The following is a 20,772-nucleotide window of genomic DNA, read 5'->3' on the forward strand; positions in this document are numbered from 1 at the left end:
GGGATATATTAGGCAGCAAGTGAACAGTCAGTTCTCGAAGTTGATGTGCTGGAAGCAGGAAAAATGGGCAAGCGTAGGGATCTCAGCGACGTTGACAATGGCCAAATTGTGGTAGCTAGACGACTGGATCAGAGCATCTCCAAAACGGTCGGTCTTGTGGGGGTGTTTCCGGTATGCAGTGGTTGCTACCTACCAAAAGTGGTCCAAGGAAGGACAACTAGTGACCTGGAGAAAGGGTCATGGGCATCCAAGGCTCATTGATGTGCATGGGGAGCGAAGCCTATTGTAGCACAAATTGCTGAAAAAGTTAATTTTGGCTATGATAGAAAGGTGTCAGAACATACAGCGCATTGCAGCTTGCTGTGTATGGGGCTGCGTACCCGCACACCAGCCAGAGTGCCTATGCTGGTCCCTGTCCACTGCTGAAAGTGCCTACAATGAGCACATGAGCATCAGAACTGGACCATGGAGCAATGGATGAAGGTGGCCTGGTCTGATGAATCACGTTTTCTTTTACATCATGTGGACGGCCGGATGCGTCTGCGTCACTTACCTGGGGAAGAGATGGCACCGGTGGAGGCAGTGTGATGCTCTGGGCAGTGTTCTGCTGGGAAACCTTGGGTCCTGGCATTCACATGGATGTTACTTTGACAGTATGTTTAGGCACCACCTACCTAAACACTGTTGCAGACCAAGTATACCCCTTCATGGCAACGGTATTCCCTAATGGCAGTGGCCTCTTTCAGCAGGATAATCTGCACAGCCACACTGCAAAAATTGTTCAGGAATGGTTTGAGGAACATGACAAAGAGTTAAAGATCTCAATCCGATCGAGCATCTGTGGGATGGAGCCCCCACCTCGCAACACAGGGGATCTGCTGCTAACGCCTTGGTGTCAGATACCACAGTACACCTTCAGAGGTCTTGTGGAGTCCATGTCTCGACGGGTCAGAGCTGTTTTGGCAGCACAATGTGGACCTACTCAATATTAGGCAGGTGGTTTTATTGTTATGGCTGATCAGTGTGGGTGTGGGTGTGTGTATATATGTATATATATATATATATATATAGGTTAGGGCAAGGGTACAAAAATTGATGGGTGGTTTACTACAAGAAAGAAGGTTTCAAAGGGCTCCAATTCAGTCACAGCCATCAAGCCCACACACCACACTGACCAATCCTGACTGATGATGTTTGACATCTTTGTGCCATTTCACAAGGTGCTGTAAAGACTTATGTATATGTTCCCACCAATTATACTAAATATCTGTAAGAATTACTGTAAGAACAATCAGAAACCTTCGTCTATTACACACACACACTCACCCATTTCCTGATAGAAGTATCCATTCTTGGCCATGACCGCAGAAGGAGCCTCTGTAATTCAAAAATAAACAAAAACTTAACAATCATACACACCTCAATAATAATAAAAATGAAAAAATCATGTGTGATACCTAAGGAACTATATGCATATAATATTTTTACATTTAGTTTACATATGAGTTAAAAACAAAACTTTTTTATCCTGTCATTGTTACAGAAAATTATAAATATGCATAGATACGTGACATCATTCCATTTCTAATTTTTTGTAAAATAACAGTTCTACAATTCTACTGTACAACCAGAGTGCTGTTGTACTGAATATCAGTGCAGCTGTGATTCAGCGAGTGCCACAGGTAATCACAATTGTGCTGATATTCAGTACAACAGCATGATTATGAGTGTGATATTACTTTCATATAACAGTTTATAAACAAGAAATTAAAATCGAGTTGCTGACATTTCAGTCACAATATGGTCAAATTTTACTCCGTCAGCGAACATAGATGCTGGATAGCATGTTGCGTGTTGCCATGCAACACACAGACTGACTGACAGCCCGTAGTAAGTGTAGTAAGGGTTTGAGCGTAATGAACTATCACTAGAATTGAAATTTTATGTAGTGAACCCAAACATGTGGAATGATACCAGTCCTGTTTTACTAAATGTCAGCACTCTTAGAATGGTGCTTGTGCAATCAAATTAGTGGAATGGAGCTTACCACTGTATAATTCAGAATAATGATCCACTTTACAATTACAAAGCATTAATAATTAAAAAGACATAGAATGTCACAGTAAAACTACAAAATACTCTGTTGCATTTAATTAATAATACTATCTTTTTTGTTTTTTATCTCTTCAAAAACCTTACTGTATCTGGCCCTTAAACAGCATAACTAGTATGATGTGTGGCCTCAAGCCACACATCCTGCTGAATGGCAAATTAGAAGTTTACATCACTGACTGTGGGTACCCAAACCCAAACCCACACACACACACACACACACACACACACACCTTGTTATACATACACCTGAAACAAGACCTGAAGACCTGAAGCTGGACTGTAAAAAAGAGTAATGCTCTCTTTCTCACACACACACAGACGCCAGTGCATTGAAATGTACATGCACAGACAGACAAACACCACACACACGTACACACCTGTGCCCTACATTCATTTGGTGCTGCTTAAGGGGATATTTATGAGGTGAAGTCAGCCGTGACTGAGGTTTCTCTCCCTCCAGTTTCTAACTCCCTAATTGTCAGGCATGTCTTTTTCCAGCTTCTTCTGCCTCTCTCCATCTAAATAGAAACACACGTTCCTCAAAACATGCTCACCGAGCCTTCGACACACACCCTGCTATAAAACTATGTATCAAAAACACTTATGGGCAAACACAAATTACCTTGCCATTTCTCTAGTACAGCAGTTCTGCTGCCACTCGGGGTTAAGTGCCTCTCTCACAGGCGCAATGCCAGTGTCAAGTGGAAAGGCAAGGGCGGTAAAACCATCATGTACATGGTCCAAATCCCCCGGAGTTCCAGCATGGACTCGAACCAGCAACTCCTGATGGTTAACAGCAAACCTCCATCAGGATCATGATGCCTGTGGGAAGGCCACCTTTTGGTAGTACAACCACAAATGCCTTTAAATGACAGGCTTACAAGACCACAGCCACACACACAAAAAAAGATACTGATGTTAACCTCTGCTCCAGCCTCCATACATAAACTTGGACAAAATATTGGCTGTGTTTCGATATTCCAACTCAATTCAAAAGCATTATTAGCATAAATCCTGCTATTTCTGGCAGAAACTGCTGTAAACTTCGCATCATGCAAGTCTCATTTTGGAAGCTCCTGACACATATCATCCTTATTACCACTCATACAAAAACGCAAAAAAACACCAGACTGTTTATCTGTTCCAAGAAATTAAAACACACACAAACATATGCATGCACAGACACACACATTCACACACATACACATATCAGACCACTGATATAACACTTGTCTACTTATCACTTATAATAACTGAGCCACCAGCACTAAAACCGAATAATGAAAAACAAACATCAGGTCCTTCCATGGAATAATAATTTCCCTCAGTGGCATCATGCATGCTCTGCTATGTCAGGCTAAAGGCAATATGATTGGTTTTTGTGGCACTGCAGACTGTGGCTGGTCCAGCTAATGAACAATCTCTATCAGTCCATCAGTGTTTTATTTCCTAAATCCAACGTCTTACACATGACTTTAGGAGGAAGCATCCAACAGGAAACAAAAGACATAAATGACAAGGCAATGCAGTGATTCTTAAGAGAAGGCTGCAAAGATTTTTTTTTTAAATTACAAGATAACAGGTAATATTGTCCTAAGATGATTATGTAAACCTGGGTTCACTCTAGCATTTATAACTACAAGTGTGTTTGACATGTTTACTGAATATCTGTTTCTTGCTAGATTTTGTGACCTTTATCACCCAAAAAGGCCAGAGAAAGTGTAAACATAGTTCCATTGGCTGGGATTCACTTTGAGTGGCAGTTATGGTGGAGAGAAACCTGTTCATAGTTCAGACTAGAAGGTCACATCCTCACAGGAGAATTAGTGGACAACCCTGACTCAGAAACAGGGTGGCATGTGAAAGTCCTTCTCAACATGAACACATATAAATATAACTTTTTTTGCGCAGGTCCAAGTGCAACTTGGTTTAAAGATGCTGGTGTACTGATGATTTAGTTTGACGTAAGCCATTTTTAAATGTTTTCATCCAGCTGCTTTTATGTACTGAAGCTGTGCTTTGTCATACAATAGAGTCGGAGACAGTTGAGAATTTTATTTAAAAAACTGGCAGACAAATCCAAAACGTGAAGCAATCTCAAAAACAGGAACAGGCAAAAGGTCAGACAATCAGCAAACAGTAATTCAGAGACAAAATCCAAAATACGAAAACCAGGAAGCAAAAGTGAGATCAAAAGAACAGGATGGCAAATGCATAAACTAAGGCTTGTTAAGTCAGGTGAATGAACACTTAGCATTACTTCACAAAGAGTCATTGTGAGTATCCGTGTATATATAGGCTGATGGTGTGACCGGAAACAGGTGTGACTTGTTAGCATTTGGGTGAGTGTGAACGTGCCGGTGGGAGAGGTGTTGGGGATTGTATTCCACTGCGGCCATGCTGCGTTGTGTTCTGGGAAGTGGAGTTCTCGGTGAATTCCCCAAAGAAGAGCTCATTTTCTCTTTTGGGGCGAGGGGCTTGTCATTCGGGGTGCTTGGCATGGAATTCTTGGCAGATCAAGGGGTTGAGAACATCGTGTGCTGGAATCCAACACTGCTCTACGGGGCCGTAGCCCTCTCACTCAATGAGATACTCGAACTTTCCATTTTTATGAATGTGCTGGTGGAGAGAGGTGCTGGGAATTATAGTCCGCGGCAGCCATGTTCCTATGCCATGGTGTGTTCTGGAAAGTGGAGTTCTCGGTGGATTCCGGCGTTGGCGTGACAGCGCTGATGTGGGTGGAGCAGCAAAACAGGGGGGTGACAGTTAAAATCTGCTGGTGCAGTGGGATTTTTCAAACCTACTGCAGGTCAGTATTGCACTAATGTTATGGCCTCTCAAAAATCCTCTAAGTGCAAATGTAAGGCCAAGCAAAAATCTGTCACATTTTTTACAACTTGATTTTGTGGATCTACTCTTTTTATGTCACTCATCTTTAATAATAAGTTATGTCCCCAAATACTAACTACAAACGATGAACTGAAAAATTAAACATATGTAGCAAAAAAAGTAACATAACATTCCAATGATTAGTCCGAATAATCAATATTGTTGCTTATGTAAGGAATAACACACAACAGACCGTGTTGAAAATAATGCACACTGGGGGGAGTGATGCGGCACAACACGCAAGCGGAAATCAACCATGCTGTGGTATAAGAAAAATTATCAACATAGATTTTTATATTCGACTACTTGTTCACTTAACAAAAACAGAGACACGTTAAAATGTAATTCTTTAGTGAAGCCGCTGGGTGCAGCAGCATCACTGTTACTATTACAATACACAGCATTGCGCAAAACTGTTTTCAGGCCCAACACTAAGGCCATTTTTAAAACACACACACAAAAAAAAAAAAACAGATCAACAGTTTTCACTTGCAAGAGACTTCTTGCTTAGATAACCAGAAGGCTCTAACTGAGCCGTCAGACTAAACACAGAAAGAAGGTTTGTCGCTTCGCACCGAGTTCATGTAAACAGAAGTGATAGAAAACACGGCCACACTCTCTCTCTTTCACACACACACACACACACACACACACACATAACTTTTTAAATAATGGAGAGAGGAGTCAAAAAGAGCAAACTATAAAACCTAAAAGTTTCACACTAAATAGTAAACACTGTTATAGCATCATATTACATCAAGGGGCATATTTTTTTTCGGTGTAGCAGTAAGTAGTAAGATGTAGTAGTACAAATAATATGTGCAAAGATGTGTTGAACAGTTAGAAAGATCAAATTTAAAATCCACAAATTTCAAGGATCTTGTGCTTTTATTTAAAATACCACAGCACAGTTGAATGGTCAAATCTGTTTGGTCAGAAGATGACCATTATTTGTGTATAACAGCACGGCTTGGGCAGTAGTTCTGGCTGTAACATGATTAATGCGCTCGTTTGAATGCTTTCTTTTTTTCCGAAATTTTTCTATAGTAACGGCTCATACACAGGGACTTGTGGACACCCCACATAATCTAAGAAACAGATAAACAGATTTATAAACATGTTCTTGTTTAACAAAGTAAAATGTATAATCGTTGATGTGGTGACGTTTTTTATTAGAAGGTATTTATTTAACATTTATGGAAGGAGTCTCAGTTGCAAGTGCTTTCTAACAGTCAAAGTTTCCCAGCTCAAGAAAATCTTCAGGACAGAGGAGTTTATGCTTTCCCATTTCTTGGTAAAATGACAGGCTGTGCTTACATAACATAAGCGATATCAGGAGATAACTTGTCTCTTGGATGTTCCAAAGCATTAAATCTAAATATAAACCGCTAAAATGCTTTTTGGGGTGGGGTTGGCTGGGTAGCTGCACTCTACGCTGAGCATCATGCTGTATCACACCCCCCAGTGTGCATTATTTTCCTATAACAGCATGCTCTGTCATATGTTCCTTATTTTTGCAATTCCTTAGTTGTAAATTCCATTCCTTGATAATGCATATTGCTTATTGTTATGGTATCAGGGAATAACCATTAGATAGTCATAGAGGAGATATACAGTAGAGTAACAAAATGTTAAATGTTAAGCTGTTCCTCACAGTTTTGTTTCAGCCATTCTCATTTATAATGATTTAATTGTCGATTCATTCACATGAATAATCTATTATTAAAATATTTGGCAGTCTGGGAAAACCTGTCAAATATCACTGTGCTGGAATTCTGGCAAACAGTCAAAAATGACATTTGGGGTTTTGATCAAAATTATTATTATTATTATTATTATTATTATTATTATTTTTGCCTATACCATACCTTTACATCTCTGCTTTAAGAAAACAACTATATTTTCCCCTAATGATGTAGAAATGTTCTATTAACGTTCAAAACTTGTCTAGGCTTTCTACAAAGATTACTTTAGATAAATAACAAGACAGTTTAACAAATACAGCTATAATTATATTTTGACAATTCAAGTTTCATAGTTGTATAGTAGTAATATTTATTTAGGTTTATATTGTGTTTATTACATGTTAAATAAAAGTTAAATCAATACAGATACTTTCAGACAATCATGCATTGGTGTCTTTCAATGGAATTGAAAGGGAATCTTTAAATGCAGTTTCCTCCCTTTTTTATTTTTGGTGGTAGCAAGACTTTGCTTGTGATTGAGAAATGTGCAATAGCGAAAAAATTGTCAGTCCAGGAATGTCTGTAGTTTTCAGAACTGTACATAGCAAGGTCAAAAATTTCAAACAACAAACAACTTAGTTTTGTTCACAAGGTTACCACCATGGCCACACAGGCCAACGCTGTGATCCTGCACATTATTTTTATCTTTGCGCTTCTTCACAAAAATAGGGTAGGACAATTGCATTCAATCAACGATAATTCTTCACATTCAATGGCAAAAGGAATTCTTCACCTTTATAAAACATGTACATTCAGCCTGGCCTAGATTTGGAGAAACAGGAACACAAACAGTACCTGTCAGTCTTTCGGTGTACCAGCTATGTCTCTCGTTCAAAGGAGTAGCAGCGATGCAATGTGTTCTGTATGCAGTACAGACTAAGGCCTTATGTGCTGCTGTTCCAACTCACCTGTAGCCCCTGAAGCCTTCCCTCAGGTCTTGTGAGTACTCCGCTTACTCCACCTAAAATACCTTTCACTGGAAACTGTGCTGCTGCCTGAGGCTCTGTGTATCATGTAATCATCTCTCAGAAACTTTCAGTCCAAATACTTCAGGTAATGAGTGTTGTTCTGATGCCATTGTTCTCTATGTGTTCACCACCATCACAGACTCGGATATGAAAGAAAAAGTGGTGCACACACAAGCTGCAGGAAGTAGGCACAACTAATCACTGATGGAGGAAGTAGTACTGTGGCAGTTTCAGTGTTAAATCACCCGGCAGGGATGAGCGTGACTGCAGCCATCACGCTTCCTGATCTGGGATTATTGTACAGCAAACGGGCTGCAGGGCTCAGGTCTCACTGTACTACACAACACAATGCACACGCCAGAGCACGACTTGTATTATTGGGATCACACGAGACAAAGGCTAAGCTCATACCCAAATCCACATTTGATTCACACATAGCATACAACCGAACACACACACGCACACACATAACTAATTCATCTTCTTCATTTTTTATTAAACTGTGAGGATATTTATTATGCAATCAGACACAGATAAGCTACCACTGTCTCTTTCCTGTTCCAGACTTTTCGATGTATTGTTTAGTCACATACACAGTAAACAGTGCAGACACTCCATGATCAAAGCCAGATCGAGAGAGAGAGAGAGAGAGAGAGAGAGGGAGAGAGACTGACTGCATTGTAAATTGTACTCAAGTCGAAACTGATGCAAAACCATTTCTTTCACAATAAAGGAAAGTGTATGTCTTTATATTTGGATGGATAGCAATATTTGGGGGAAAAAAGAATGTTAAACCCATTTTGGACTAAACTGTGTACTTTGTGTTTTCACAGGCACTGTGGGCAGGTACGGTAGGGATGCCTTTCGTGCTGCATTACTCACACTGGACAAGGTCTTTTCACAAACAGGAAGTGAGAACTCGCAAAGTGTGTGTATGTGTGTGTATATTATTAGATGCTAAACCCATGTGCTCATATGTCTTTGTATGTGTGTTGCATACTGATTAAGCTTGATTTTTGCATGACTGGGTGTTTTACATTTTCATTAGTTCTTCAGATAAACGTGAGAATGAAGTTGATGCTTGTGGGCTTCAAAAAACTCACTCTTTTGATTACACGCAAACAATCATTTCAATGGGAAAAATAAAAGAAACAGAAAAGGGGACAACGAGAGAAAAACTTAGATGGGCTTGGGTTAAAACCAGTCACCCCATTATTGAGCAACAGTCATATGTGGTTTGCCTGCTTCTAAACCACAGGTCCATTTGCATATCGTTTGATGCTCTGTTTCCTGCTGCAGGCCGAGCTGAAATGAGAAGTACCAAATGCAAAATGTCTCTGCCTCATAATCTCTCTCTGCGTCTCTGACAGTACTGAACATACGAGATGAACACAGGAGGGCCAGGCGTGCGCAGTACTGTACACATTCTCTCTGTCTCTGACAATAATAATGAAAATTTACAGCTCCAGGCTTAACAACCACGAAAGAGAAACAAGAGAGGCAAAGACAAAGAGAATGAGAGAATGACAGGGCTAAGGGCGGAATGCGCAGCTGGAGTTATGTACATGCATTTTTGCACTTAACAGTTTTCAATCTAAGATTATCATCTCTCTCTCTCTCTCTCTGTCTCTCTCTCTATACCTCATTAGAGATGTTGTGCAGGTTCTATGCAGCTAAAACATCACAGCTGCTCTGAGAATAAAGGCATGCTAGACTACACAGTGCGCACAAATACTGCTGCAGCACTGTTATTGTATAAATCACCATTAGAACCGCATTATGAACTAGCCTGCCATATGAACAAAAAACAGAGTATGGATTTCACACTACACATGTAGAGAAAACCCCCATGGTCCATAAGAATCTTTTGTTTAAGGATTCACAAATTAAAAATGCAAACTTCTTGGATTTAATCTTGGTCATCCACCATACCCCTGACCAGGATAAAAGTGGTTGATAAGATGAATGAATGAATGAATTAATTAATTAATTTTGTTTTAAATATTCTGAGTTTTATTTTGTCTGTTTTTTTTTATTCCCATTTTCTCCCCAATTTGGCCTTGTTAATTCCCACCCACTAGCTTAACCCCACCCCCACCCCATCCTGCCTTCCCACTCCCCAACCACATCTACTAACTGGAAAGAGTGTGACAAACATATGCTTCCTCTGAAGCCAACATCCACATCCACAACTGCTGCTGCTGCGTCACAGGGCAGCATAACACACTAGGAGGAAAGTGCTATCTGCCCTCATCTGCAGACCTGAGTGTACTCTTGTGGTCAACTCTGGTGGACTCCCCTCTTCAGCTCACCCCATAGGTTTACACTGTTGTTTAGGTCAGGAGACTGGGAGGGCCATGCCGAAAACTTTATTCTGTGTTTACTGAACCATTTTTGTATGGATTTGGATGCATGCTTTAGATCAATGTCCTGATGGAACATCCACTACGACTCAGTTGTTACTTCTTGGCAGAGGCAGACAGATTTTGATTTAAAAAACTTCTGGTACTTCATGGAGAGCATAATGCCATGGTTTATGGTAAGAAGGTTTGCAGCACCTTCAAAGGTCCACAACATCAGAAATCCTCCACCATATTTAGTATGGATTAGGTTATTTTCTATAAAAACGTCCTTATTTTTTACACCAAAACCCACCTTGAGTGTTTGTTGCCTAAAAGCTCTTTTTGTCTCATCTGACCATAGAACACGTCGTAGAACAAAGTTCTATTAGCATCTAGTGAACTTAAATTTGTGGTTAAATGAAAGAAAAGTCTTTCTTCTGGCACACCATTCAAGTAGTTTGTTGGCATGGAGGTGGCGTCTAATTGTAGATTTGGAGACCTGATGAAGCCAAAATGTTACCATCTTCTGCAAATCTCCAACTGTGACCCTTGCAGCGATTTCTGCCTCATTAACTACCCTCTTCTGTGTGCGTGGGGGCAAAAAACACTTCCTCTTCCAGGCAGGTTCATTATGGCTCTTGTGTTCTAAACTTTATTAACAGTGAATATGGGCATTTCAGGCACATAGCTATTTTTTATAGCCATTGTCTGATTTATGAAGGTCAACACACTTTCAGGTATGTATTATATAAGCTTCCCCACGCTGATGAATGAAGGAATGTTAACCACAAAGTCTTTCTTAAGGTTTTCTTAACCTTTTTTGCCAATATTTACCAAGGGTGCCAATAATTCTAGTGCTAACTGTAACTATTTGACTTGCAAGCCATTATTTTGACCATGCTTGGTTCCTCAAGAATGAATTGGATGGTAAGGTGTTCTAGCTTTCCAAAGCTCTTCTACCTGGAACCTTCTCTGACAGTGAAACCCTCTACTGCAGTGTTTGACATAGATTCTTTAAGGCTAAACAAACCAAAACGCCATTTAGGATACCAGAGGGAACCATTTTCTGTAAGAGAGCTTATACCTGAACTGACATACTGTAGGGCTGTTCAAGAAGTCCGGATTTAAAGGTGTGTTGCACACATGCAGTGATTTCCAAATGATATACATAATACATTTTTGGGAAACACTGAAAATCTGAGAATCTGCTCAGAACTCTTATGTCTGATTCTCTTTAAAAAATCGCTTAGGTACAGGATTAGGTTCCTTATCTACCTTTAATTAATCAAGTATTGGGATAATCTATAAACATATAAAGATGATTATTTAGCCATGTTCAGGGTCCATGGAGAATTAGTAGTTAGGCCACGGCGCTCTCACTGCCGATGCCCGGGTTCGATTCCCGGCCAGGGAACCAACCCCAGCCACTGGGATTGCACACAACTGTGCACTCCCAGTGCTGGTCCCAAGCCCAGATAAAACTGGGGAGGACTGCATCAGGAAGGGCATCCAGTGTAAAAACTGTGCCAAATCAAATATGTGGACAATGATCTGCTGCGGCGACCCCTAACGGGAGCAGATGAAAGAAGAACAACATTTAGTCATGCTCATCTTTTGTGTTTCTTCATATTGTAATGGATAAAAAGATTTTTCCAGTCATTGCCAGTTCTTGTAATGTGGCACACAGTGTGGTATTTATTTGAAGAAAATGAAAAAAAAAATCAGCCTCACAAAAAACTCATTAATTTTTTAAAGAGAGGATAAAATCTTGCATGATATTTTATCTTATTTTGTCAAGTTCGGATGGCACAACACCTTATCTGTCCCGTTTGCTTCGTATCATTTTACCTAACTTTTCTTGTGACATGCTACACTGCAGTCAAAAGCAAGAACTCACAACATTCCAATATGACTTATAAAATTACATCTCTAATGTTCTGCACAACAGTTTGGAGCATATTTTAGTGCTGCTTTAGAGATTCACAAAGCAATTTTGCTGTCTCATAATATGCCCAGTGGGAATCCTGTGGGAGACAATTGCTGCACTGGTAATTTTATAATTTTTAACTTAAAAGCACTGATAAACAACATACTATAAATTATATTTTATGCTTTTAAACAAAATACTGCTATATTCTTTTAAACTAGGGCTCTTTAACATTATCAGATCTATGACTCCTTGACTTTAGGACACCTGGACTGACATTTTTTTAAGATCTAAACACAAGTCAAAATCTCACTGCTTCTCAATAGCGGAACATGTTTATTTCTACCACTAACTAGAGCTGGGGACCGAAATTCCTGACCGAAGCATTTTGGTTCTACCAAGTCTGGCTTCTTGATGCACAGAGAGTGAATAGACAGCACGTGAACATGATATAGAGGTCTAGAGCTGGCTGTGCTTCATAAAAGTAGATGAGAACAGTTCCCAGTCCAATAAATGCCTTAGCCTAGTAGTTGCAAAGTCAGGTAATAACTCAAACCTGATTAAACATTTGATTAAACATGGAATAAATTTCCGTCAAGAAAATTGCAGATTTTTTGACTGCATGAAAAGCAGCACTGCTCTGTCGCCACTGGAGAATCTGAGCGAAACAAACATGGAAGACAAAGTTAGCAACTACTATGCCTTTGTCAGTGTACAAACACGTTTGGATTTAGCAGCTAGCACCTAAACTGGCACTTATTAGCTATCTAGTGGCCATCCAGCTGCCATATCAAACCATATGAATACATACTAATATAATTCCCACAGGTTTCATAAACAGAGCCTATTAACTACGATGTTTTGATTTCATGTTGTAGGAGCACTGACATAGCTAGGGCCAATTCTTCTCAAGCTATACTATAGCAGAAAAAGCAACTATGCCAGTTGATTTGATTTGCTTTGTTTATTGTTAAACTTAGAACAAAGGTATCAAACTACAGTATTATGTTAGTATCTGTATCAAATTCACGGTACCAGATCGATATTGAAATTTTTCAAACAATATCTAATATCTAATATATAATTTTTTCCCCTCCATTATCTCCCCAATTTGGTCACTTGCCAATTCCCTTCCACCAGCCAGCTCTCCCCTATCACATGACAGCTACCAACCAGGGAGGGTGAAGGCTAACACGTGCTTCCTCTGAGACACGTGAAGCAAGCCAAGTGCATCTTTTCAAACTGCTGCTCATGCTGCATCAGAATGCTTTTCTGTTGCATCATTTGAGAGCCCAGGCTGCACAATAATGAAATTACATGAATTGTCCATAGTCAGAGGCAGGAAGAAGTCAAGTCCCAAGTAAAGTCCTAAAAAAAGTCCTACAGCAACTTACACTATATGTCCAAACGTTTGTGGACACCTGACCATCACACCCATATTCTTCACCACACAACAAACTGTTGCCACAAAGTTGGAAAAACAATTCTATAGGATGTCTTTGTATGCTGTAGCATTACAATTTTCCTTCACTGGAACTAAGGGGCCTAAACCTGTTCCAGCATGACAATGTCCCTGTGCATAAAGTGAGGTCCACAAAGACATGGTCTGCCAAAATTGGAGTGAAGAACTCGAGTGTCCTGCACAGAGCCCTGACCTCAACCCCAATAAACACCTTTTTTTGCAGCTGAATGGGCAGAAATCTCCACAGCCATCTAGTGGAAAGCCTTCCTAGAGGAGTGGAGGTTATTATAACAGCAGAGGGGGAATGGGATGTTCAAAAAGCACATACATTCACCAACCACTTTATTACCTGTACATCTACTCATTCATGCAATTATCTAATCACCCAATTTTGTGGCTGCAGTGCAATGCATAAAATCATGCAGATACTGGCCAGCAGCTTCAGGTAATGTTGACATCAACCATCTGAATGGGGGAAAATGTGATCTCAGTGATTTTGATCACTGATTGTTGATATTTCTATAACTGCTGATCACCTGGAATTTTCATGTACAACAGTAAACAAGAGTTTACACAGAATGGTGCAGTAAAGAAAAAACATCCAGTGAGTGGTAGGTCTGCGGACGGAAGCGCCTTGCTGATGAGAGAGTTCAACAGAGAATGGTCAGACTGGTTCTAGCTGAGAGAAAGGCTACAGTAATAACCACTCTGAGCATCTCAGAATGCACAACACGTCGAACCTTGAGGCAGAAGACCACGCTGGGTTCCACTTCTTTCAGCCAAGAACAGAAAGCTGAGGCTGCATTGGGCACAGGCTCACCAAAACATGATGAATCTTGATTTCTGCTGAGGCACACCTATAGTAGGGTAGAATTTGGCACCAACATCATGAATCCATGGACCCAACCCGCCTGTCAACAGTCCCGGCTGGTGGAGGTGATGTAATGGTGAGGCAAATGTTTTCTTGGCACACTTTGAGCCCGTTAATACCAATCAATCATCGCTTGAATGCCACAGCAGGTCAGAGTATTGTTGCTGACCATGTGCATCCCTTCATGACCACAGTTTACCCACAGTTTTTTCTTCTAACAGCTACTTCCAGCATGATAATGCACCATATCACAAAGCAAAAGTCGTCTCGAACTGGTTTCATGAAGATGAAAATGAATTCAGTGTTCTTCAGTGGCCTTCCCAGTCACCAGATCTGAATCTAATAGAACATCCTTGGGATGTGGTAGAACGAGAGATTCGCAGCATGAAAGTGAATCTTTCAGGAATCTGCAGGAATTGCGGGATACAATCATGTCAACATGGACCAGAATCTCAAAGGAATGTTTGGAATAGTCTTGTGGAATTTAAATGCTACGAAGAAATGAGACTGTTTTGAGAGCAAACGGAGGCCCTATCCAGTATTAGCATAGTGTTTTTAATAAAGTGCTTCGTGAGTGTATGAGTGTGATGGTCAGGTGTCCACAAACTTTTGGTCTTACAGTGTATAAACCAGTGAGAATGCATTTTTAAATTTCATTTTATATAATTAAAATATTTTTTCTTTTCTTTTTTTCTTTTTTTATTCTGTCATCTAATTAATTACCCCAATCTGACCTGAATGTACATTTCAATTCATAGCAATACAATGTGTTTATGTAAGTACTTTTGGTAATATAAATGAACATACTATGGATAGTTATGCTTCAGGCAGTGCGAAACTGTTCAGTACAGTCTTGGTCTAATGACTATACAGATTACTGCATATAAGTATTGTATTGCAACATAAAATAGGCAGATTACACAACAGCTTAAAACAAATCAAATAAGTGGTCTCTGCAGAGCTGTTTTTTTTCTGGCCATTAGACATTAAGCTCTGTCTCAACAAAAAGTTAATCCCCTTTCTTACACATGGACATTGTCCTACAGAATATGAGCAGCAGAAGCTACATGTGGCCTTCAGTAATAAACATGCATGCACCAGTCACGTGCATGGCTTTTATGAGCAATACCTTTTATATAAAATATTTATGGCTGTGATGTCACAACTCATTATGGGTAGCGAAACATATGGATGTAATGTAGATGAGAGATGTGTCACCAGTGCTGTTACATTACAGCTTTTCAGACTTCTGCGTCTGAGCTTGTGGAGATGCTCCAGTCTTCGTATGACTGTGAGCATAACAAAGATCTAGAGAGAACGAGAGCATGGGAGTAGAGCATGATGTTTCAGTTCTTGTCTAACAGCCCGTAGCAAAAGACCTATAGCACATGCAAAACCTCTTTACTGCACAACGGAGCGCAGAGAGCAACGGAGAGACGCAAGAGAAAGGTGCTCCCCACTGCATTCGACTGTCACTTGCAGCAGCCAAAAGAGAGAGAGAGGAAGACAGAGAGAAGAGAGTTCGTTGTCTAAATCTGCCTGGAGGGTTTTTGGCACCCATCCCCCCTGACTCTGTGAATTCATAATGAGAAAGGGAATTCCTTCTGATGACCAGTAATGACACACTTACACACACATGCAGGTTGTTATGGCAGTAACAGGAGGTTCTAATGAGGAATTGAGATCTCTAGAATGTTCTCTTCAACAGACCTTTTCAAACAAAAAACAAATCCTGTAGTGTCAGTTTTGCCGTTATTTCAATGAATATAAAATACACATGTAAATATTATGTGGTGTTAATCCTGTACTGTAATAACAGAGAGACAATGTATAAACACACTGCAACTTACACCATAGCTGCTTGACTAGGACGATTACTGCTCTACATTCTTTGGTAGTTTGTAAAGCAGCCTGCTCAGGAGGTTGCAAATGTGGTTTACATCGTCTACTTACAAGTTTCACAAAGTATCGCACACAATTCAAAACAGGCCCTGTTTCTGCCTGAACTGTGAGAATAGCTGCAGTACATGTAGGACTGAACAGACATTCCAGAGGATGGTACAGCTTTTCCCAAAAAAAAAAAAAAAAAAATCCAGCCATGGTCTACACTTAATAATAAGGTGAAATATGATTGCAGTAATATAAGCTATTTACATGACTTATTATAGGCAAATTGGCTGGCTCATCCTGATATTGCTTCCAAGTGGTTCCCCACTCTCCTGCACTGTGCTCTATCAGTCCGACAGTAACACTGTCACTGGACGACCTTGAGCATGATCTACACATACCTGAACCGCTCAGTGACACAACACAGACATATATGAGTGCGTCTCTTCCGTACCATAATTCCTGCTCTCTCTTTTGTTGCCATTGGTTCTCTGAAAATGTGAATCAGAAAACGCAGCAGCATAAAAAAACAAACAAAAAAAGCTGCAGCTAGAAAACATCTGTTAATTACACCGCATAGATCTTTCTCTTAGCAAAAGCAAGAATGCCTCCTTCGGCTGTATAATGTCCTCGCAAGCACAACAGACACACTGAGAGTACAGTGAAAAACTCGGTCCAGTCACTGCAGTCCCAACGTGTTTCAACACGACAGCCGTCTTTAATCAAACAGCACCAGGAAAACACAGGAACACTGAGAGCTTCAGTGTGCCTTTGTGGACACTGTCGTCCTGCATATCAAGGGAATACAGATCTCCCTTTCCCTTCACACTCCGTTGTTTAATCTCTTTCTCTCTATCTTTCTGTCTCACTCTCTTGCTCTCGGCTCGTGCTGCTCTGGTTTCATGTGCACTCTGCTGGGGGATTCCTGCTAATTGCTTGCACATTCCCGTCTTCCTCTATTAAAGCCAGGTCACCATTCCCCTTCCCATTCACAGTATTGCCACAAGACAGAGAACGACAGAAACAGAGAGACACACACACAGACAGAAAGAGTGAGACGGACATCCTTTGGAACAATATGAGATCTGTGTACAGGATATTGGTATACACTCTGAAACACAGATTTGAAAATACTGTACAGCAGGCAGAAGGGAGGGAAACGGTGTGACTGTAAATGATTACACGTGATCTAATTAAGGCTAATAAAGAGCTGGACTCAATTTACCCTATAAGACTGTATGTGCGAGATTGATTACATGAGCCTATGTACATAAACGCATGTGTTTGTATATAAATGTGTACGCAGTGTGTGTACTCAGTGTGAGATTTCTCCTCACATATGCACATGCGCAGCTTCACAATCAAAGGTCGGAATTTAGCAACACTGGCATCCTCCGACATCTTGAAGCAATCTCAACTTTGCTGGGGGGTGGTTATATGCCTAAGTGTGTATTTTTGCATGTATATCTGTGTGCACGTGTGTGAAGGAAGTTTATGACATGCAGTATTAAGGACAGAGTAGAAAATTTCGGGGAAAAAAAACTGTGGTAAATACACAAGCAGTACATTTGGGATGCGTTCTGTATGCTATATTTATTCCATTACAAAGAGGCAATGGCATGTTCATGTGCTTTATCTATTATGACGGCTGAGATGCTAGTATATTCCACTGTGTGATAGTCCCCCCACCACCACCCTCACCTCAAAGTACATACACAACGTTCCTTCTCTTTTTAACATAGAAAAATGCACATTTTTGACACTTTTGAATAAAGCACACTCAGACATGGAACTACATTCATAGCACTGCAATGAAACACAAGAAATTAACAGACGCAGGGAAATGAAGCCCTGCATGATCCAAATGTTTGTCACGGCAGTTCCTCACAGACACTGATTCTGATTTTTGTATGAGGGCATGTCTTCATTGGCGATTTATAGCGCACCATAAAAACACAGAGCATCCACTGAAGAGTGCATGATTCTAATTTCCTCTATAGAGTGTCATTTGCACTACTGGACAACCACAGGGTCACAAATTTTGTTAATGCAATAACCTACTTGGTTGATCACCAATTCACTAATCTCACACACACACAAACACACACACACATAGATGAAGCTCCCCAGAAAGACCATAGTTATTTACACTGCACCATCTGTGCCTACAAATGAGAAGTGTAAGTTTAATGAGAAAATAGTAAATAAAGGAATCCAGAGACAGACCTTTCATATGTGTGTAATGAAAGACGAACAGGCGATCACGTTGCTCGTTAGAGAAAGGCAGTCATAAAGGCAGGGGACATTCTTCATTACATGAGCCTTCACGCATGCTAAAACATTAATCTCGTTAATCCCGTTCTCCTCCGCCATACTGCTGTTCCAAAACTCACTTCCATCATGCATCAGCCTGCCTGTTCCCTGATGTACCGTCAAGAAGTCAAGGACAGAAAAAAATTTGATTTCCAATAGCTGGGCCTTCAAATCTACGCTGTGTGCGCAACATGTGTGTGCGTGTTGGGGGGATATTAGGAGCAAAAATGGATCACAAATGCAAAGTCAAAAGCAAGTGTACTGACAGACCATCAAACCAATTAGCTGATTTTGCGGAAGGAAAAAAACAAGTAATTTGCCTCATCCGAAAATACATCACATGAGCAAATCATCACTGTCTTTCCATCACGCAAGTTTACTCTGCTTGTTATTATTAACACGTAATAAATTTGATGGCGACATTAGCCGCTCTTTCACTTTCTGCCGAATCTGAGGACAAAATATGCAAAGTAGTGTATCTGTGTGTGTGTGTGTGTGTGTGCGCGCACAGACAGTGTGTGTATATTCTGAGACAAAGTGAGTGTGTGTACACTATGTTCCCATTCCTATGATTTTGAAAACAGATGAGTGTGTTTCTAAGAAAAGGTGAAAGTAGGATGTGTGTCTATTAAAACAGGAATGTGTGTGTGTGTGTGTGTGTGTGTGTGTGTGTGTGCGCGCTGCAGGATGAATAAGAGTGAACAGCAGCATCACACCTACAAAAAAAAAAAAAAAAAAGCTCTAGTGTCCCAGAGCATCGTCCTGCTCTACAGGTATTTCATGTGAGCTGTATCTCTCCTTCTCTTCCTACACCTCTCTCCACTGTTTGTGTAAACATTAGTACATAATAGTGTGAATGTATGCGCATTTAATTTTGCATATGTGGTTCTATGAAAGGGCATGATATTGTTTTTCCTTTTTTTCCCTTGTTTGTTCGGCAAAGATTAACGACATAAAAAGCATTTACGGCACATTCCAGAAGACTAGCCCAAAAAGCCTGTCTGCATTCCAGTGTAACGCACCCCCAAAAAAACAGCACCAGATCTCGGGAAAAACACTCCGCAGACCTGCAGGATTCAGCCAGAAGAAAACTTAAAGCAACACACGCTCACACTCACGAACACACACGCTTACACACAGCTTGTCTGCAGCACATTTTTTTTTGCACACACAATCTTGGGGTTTAGGGAACCCTTGGATGCATTGTCGTGACAGTGCAGAAGCATGCATGTGTGTGCGCGTGTGTGTATGTGTGTGTTTGCGTGTGTATGTGGGCATGTGTGTTTGACTGCATGTGGGGTTCTTACCGGACGGCACAAAATGAAGAACTTTGTTTGGTTCCATGATTGCTTTCTCAACCCATCATTTTCCCGTAGTCCAGTCACTAATGAGGGGAAGATCACCTATACTCTGCTCTCCTCCTCTCTCCCCCTCTACCTCTCTCTCTCTCTCTCTCTCGCTCCCTCTCAGACAGATTCAGTGAGTCAGCCTCACTCTGCCTTGCTACAGCTGTGACTCAGGGTCCTAAAGCCTGCCCCTCTGTTTCCCGCTGTCTTTCTATCTACCTGCTGCCTGCAGTCATAAGTCATAACTATATTATACTCCATATTGGTATGTGTGTGCATGTCTGTGTGTGTGTTTGTGTGTGTGGGCTGGGAGTGAAGTCCGATTACGAGCATCATTGTAATGTGTGCGAAATGGAGGGTTTGGGCAGCTGTAATAATCAGTATGCTTTATAAGAATAAGTCATAATACAAATGACACAACCACAGACTATGTATTGTGGAGTGCTTGGCTTTTTAGAGAACATCTGAAGTGACCACATCGCAATATTTCTTAGTTTAGTTCTTAGATTAGTTTTTGGGCATCACTTTGCTCTTCTACTTTCAGAGAGTGCATCCTGAGTTCAGCTTTAGTTGATATTCAGACACAGCTAAATTTTCTGGCTGGATATCAGGATTTTTAAGTCAACACTCCAATGTCCAGTCATTTTTCTGATCACTGAACATTGGAGTGTTAACTCGTGATTATTTGGCTGAAGTCTGAAAGTACTTCTTTTCCATGGCTGAATCATTATTTATTGTTTTTGTTTTTCCTCGACAGCAGGATAGGGAGGATTTGCAGGGTCTGGTTTTTATTTCTGCCCACACCATGAGTCTTATAAAAAGAGTAGAATTATTCTTTGCTCTACCCATTTAGTTGGCATCAAAGGATCTTTCCACAGCACACACCTGTTGGCTGCAAAAGAGTTTT

General features: G+C 40.5%; 1 protein-coding gene across 10 annotated transcripts in view; it reads right to left on the reverse strand.

The window, feature by feature from the left end:
• slc4a11 (solute carrier family 4 member 11) overlaps positions 1-20,772 on the reverse strand; it is a 52,422-nt gene that overhangs the window by 27,920 nt on the left and 3,730 nt on the right. For 5 of the 10 annotated variants that reach the window (XM_053232688.1, XM_053232684.1, XM_053232686.1 and 2 more), the window contains exon 2: positions 1,327-1,377. In XM_053232688.1, the coding sequence (XP_053088663.1) occupies positions 1,327-1,350 (24 nt within the window). In that variant the 5' untranslated portion in view covers positions 1,351-1,377. Of the gene's footprint in view, positions 1-1,326; positions 1,378-7,544; positions 7,618-7,657; positions 8,102-19,826; positions 19,988-20,772 lie in introns of those variants that run through there. The other 5 variants (XM_053232685.1, XM_053232689.1, XM_053232690.1 and 2 more) reach the window with 5 other exon arrangements.

This window comes from Pangasianodon hypophthalmus, chromosome 3 (assembly GCF_027358585.1).
Source record: "Pangasianodon hypophthalmus isolate fPanHyp1 chromosome 3, fPanHyp1.pri, whole genome shotgun sequence".
Lineage (NCBI taxonomy): Eukaryota > Metazoa > Chordata > Actinopteri > Siluriformes > Pangasiidae > Pangasianodon > Pangasianodon hypophthalmus.